We start from the raw sequence: 3887 nt of genomic DNA on the forward strand, positions 1-3887 counted from the left end.
GGATATTCTCCGGCATCCAGATTCGCATCGGCACAAACATCCAGATTCGAATCGGACGGTGAAACCGTACTACTACCGCCGTTCGGCACGAACAGCTTTAACCTCGCGCGCGCCACGTATGCACCCGGTCCAGAGGACCACGGGGAACGACAGGTAGGGCCGGTGCACGCGTTGGCACTGGACCCGCGCCACGCCCCCCTCGCCTCAGCCCGGCATCGTCTTCTCCTCCCAGCCCCTCCCCCCCATCCTCGTCACATCTGTGCTCGCGAAGCCGCCGCGCGCGCGTACAAATACCCGGCGGAGGAAACGGCGAGGGGCCACCAAACCCTAAAACCCCGCGCCTCCGTCTCCGCCACGCGCCTGCCTCACCATGGCGGCCGTACAGCGCCTGCTCCGCGCCGCGGCGTCGTCCTCCTCCTCCTCCGCCGCCGCCGCGGCGGGCAGGAGGCGCATGGCGACGTCGCTGGCGCCCGAGCAGACGCCCGCGGGGGCGCCGGCCTTCCCGTTCGCCGGGGCGGAGAGGAGGCGCCGGCCGGCGCACGAGAGGAACGTGCAGTGGGTCTTCCTCGGCTGCCCCGGCGTCGGCAAGGGCACCTACGCCAGCCGCCTCTCCCGCCTCCTCGGCGTGCCCCACATCGCCACCGGCGACCTCGTCCGCGACGAGCTCGCCTCCACCGGCCCGGACGCCGTGCAGGTGACTGCCCCTCCCCCCATTTCCCTCTCCGCTGGTTTCCAGATCCCGATCTGGATCTCTGGATCGGGATTCGCGGCTTGTTTCTGCTATGTTTTATATATCACAGATCAGTAGAGATGTGCCTAATTGTGGTGTGGTGGCCTTGCTCTAAGTGATTCACGATTATTATTTTAGCTGTGAAGTAGGACCCGAATGGTTTTCATTTAGATCTAGAGGTAAATATTATTGCCTCCGTTTCAAATTACTTGTCTTAGATTTTTGTAGATACGGATGTACGTAACACCTTATCTAGGCAACTCTAAGACAAGTAATTCGGGAAGGGGGGAGTATGATTTTGTACTGAACATTCAGACTTAATCGTCAGGATCTTGTCGGGGACTGCTTGAACTTGAGTTGGACACGATATGCCATTTGAACTCAGCGCATGCTATTGCGATCCATTTCGCCTACATTGCAGACCTGAGATCGTAATTTGGTGGAACTTTTGCATCTTCTATAGATGTAGATGGATAACGAAAATGCCAAGCAAAAGTAGAGTAATATTGTTTTTGAATTATAGGATGGTGTTTCAGGGATGATTCTGCCTTTGGCTATTTTATTCCAGTTGGAAAAGTATAGCAGCCTATTCACTGAAAAAACGTTCTGATACTTCCAATTTGGATAGCATAGCAGGCTATTCACTAGGACTTTTTCTAATACGTCCAATCCTGAATAGACAGGAAGAGTAAAACATATACTTATCCTATTGTTTGCCCCAGAGTCTATTGCTAAGGTGGTTACAGACCATGAATGCATCATTCTTATTTAATCTATGGCAATAATTCATGCACTGGAAGGCCCTTTTTTATGTGTCTTCACATGGAAGCTGCATGATCGTGCTATATTAGCTTTGCTCTTTATCTGACTATCCTTTTGTTTTCCTTTGGAAATGACATGGTTGGTTTTTTGTTTGCAGCTTAAGGAAATTGTTAATCAAGGAAAGCTGGTTTCTGATGAAATTATCATCAATCTTTTATCTAAACGGCTTAAGAAAGGAGAAGAGAAGGGCGAATCAGGATTTATTCTTGATGGTTTTCCACGCACTGTAAATCAAGCGGTGAGGGATTTTTTACATATCACGAGTCATTTCTGCCTTGTTTATTCCTTCTGCCTGGTAGGGAGAACTTGGTGATTGGATTCCATCTATTTTAATTAGTTGTTTTCCTGCCGGCTTGATATACAGAAGTGCAATGCAATATATCTAAAAATCTTTATTTAGAGGTGTGATTGCATGAGTACTTTCTGCTTAGCTTGCTGATATATAACGCTTTGATTAACTGGCTGTCTCAAGCAAAAGCTGCAATCAGATAATCTTTGATGGTTGTTTACTTAATCATGATGGTCCAAACTAATAATGTTTTCTGCCATATGCCTTGCTTAGGAAATTCTTGATGGGGTTACAGACATTGATATGGTGGTTAATCTGAAGTTGAGAGAAGATATTATAGTACAGAAGTGCCTTGGTAGACGTATTTGTGGCCAATGTGGTAAGAACTTCAATTTGGCCTGCATTGATGTCAAGGCCGAAAATGGGCTACCACCGATCTACATGTCACCATTGTTACCCCCCAATAACTGCATGTCGAAGCTTCTTACTCGAGATGATGACACTGAAGAGGTTGTTAGAAATCGCCTACGGATCTACAACCAAATGGTATTGCACTCTCTGCTTTTCCACTGTCGCTACATAATTCCTTGCTGTTTACTCCAGCTAGTTAAATTTAGTTCCTGAAGCATACGGTTCTTGCACTCTGTTAATGTGCCAAGCAGCACCAGTAGCGCTACATTGTTGCATACTTATGGAACTGTATTCACAAGTAGCATTTTGTCTTTTCAGAGTCAACCTGTGGAGGATTTCTACCAGAAGCAGGGGAAGGTTCTCGAGTTCGATTTACCTGGAGGAATCCCTGAATCTTGGCCAAAGCTGCTCGATGTTCTGAATCTCGAGGACCAGCAGGAGATGAAGTTGGCCGCGGCGTAAGTCCTGCCCGTGGGACATACCTTACATAGTCCAAAGCATACCATACATTTTTTCAATAATGGAAAAGGGATAAAAAACTCTTGTTTCCATAGATATGTGTGCCTTTGTGAGCGTAATTTTTTGACCACTAGCGAGCTGTTTATTCCCGCCGGCGTTTTCGCGAGCCGGTGCTATGTAACGATCATAACGATATTTTGATCTTGACTTTTTTGAGTGAGCGGTTTGTGGTGCGTAAGGACACCATGTAATGTTGATTCAAAGATGAAGAGTGATAGACCGTCGTCTGTGCTTTTTACATTCCGATTCTGATGATAAGCTTGTCGCGTTGGGAGATTAGGTCAGCGGAGCATGTTATACTAGTTAACCCTGTGAATAGTTTCACATCCAGACCAAAGCCAGAGCAGCCCATATGACTACACACACAGGATCCAAACCAAATCCAAAAGAATTCAGCTAGAACCCAAACCAAACCAAACTGTAGTTTTTTCAACCCAATCCAATCCAAACCATTCCTCAATTTCCGATTGAATCCACAAACTCAAACCATGGACAAATTGGTACATCTTCTAAACTGCGCTAGTACAGCTTGTATGCAATTTTGTACAGGCTAATCTCAAATTTTATACGTGGAGTAATGAGAGGGAGGTGCCTACACTTACAAAGATTGATAGGGCGTTTGTCTCAATAGATTGGGAACTTGATCATCCCGACAGCCTATTGCAAGCGCTGTCGACGGCCTCGTCTGACCATTGCCCTCTATATCTATCCTTGGAGGAGCGCATGGAATCGAAGAGAAGGTTTCGGTTCGAATTATTCTGGACAAAACTGGAGGGATTTCTGGAGGTGGTCCAACAGGCATGGACTTGTGAACCTACGATTGTGGACCCGTACCATAGGTTGGACGTCCTCTTGAGAAACACGGCTCGTGCGCTAACCTCGTGGGGCCAAAAGAAAGTGGGAAATATCAAGCTACAACTTGGGGTGGCCAAGTTGGTCATTCTCAAATTGGACTCTGCGCAGGGTGTGGGGTTGCTTTCTCCGGGTGAGAGGTGGCTGCGAGGCATGCTCAAACAACTGGTTCTTGGTCTCGCCTCGCTTGAAAGGACTATTGCCCGTCAGAGATCAAGGATACGTTGGCTCGCAGATGGGGATGCCAACACCAAGTTGTTCCAC

General features: G+C 47.7%; 1 protein-coding gene across 1 annotated transcript; it reads left to right on the plus strand.

The window, feature by feature from the left end:
- The first annotated feature begins 225 nt into the window (after positions 1-225).
- Positions 226-3009, plus strand: LOC123093588 (probable adenylate kinase 1, chloroplastic). Its single transcript, XM_044515574.1, has 4 exons — positions 226-694; positions 1650-1790; positions 2115-2387; positions 2571-3009. Exons 1-4 carry the CDS (start codon positions 371-373, stop codon positions 2712-2714), a joined length of 882 nt encoding a protein of 293 aa, XP_044371509.1. The 5' UTR covers positions 226-370; the 3' UTR covers positions 2715-3009.
- Positions 3010-3887: the final 878 nt, after the last annotated feature.

This window comes from Triticum aestivum, chromosome 4B (genome assembly GCF_018294505.1).
Source record: "Triticum aestivum cultivar Chinese Spring chromosome 4B, IWGSC CS RefSeq v2.1, whole genome shotgun sequence".
NCBI classification, from domain to species: Eukaryota; Viridiplantae; Streptophyta; class Magnoliopsida; order Poales; family Poaceae; genus Triticum; species Triticum aestivum.

Bases quoted from the DNA above. Each gene is read 5' to 3' on its own strand.
- LOC123093588 (XM_044515574.1), top strand. From the start codon at position 371: ATGGCGGCCGTACAGCGCCTGCTCCGCGCCGCGGCGTCGTCCTCCTCC. The intron at 695-1,649 runs GTGACTGCCCCT...TTTTGTTTGCAG, and splicing joins CCGGCCCGGACGCCGTGCAG to CTTAAGGAAATTGTTAATCA. The intron at 2,388-2,570 runs GTATTGCACTCT...TTGTCTTTTCAG, and splicing joins TACGGATCTACAACCAAATG to AGTCAACCTGTGGAGGATTT.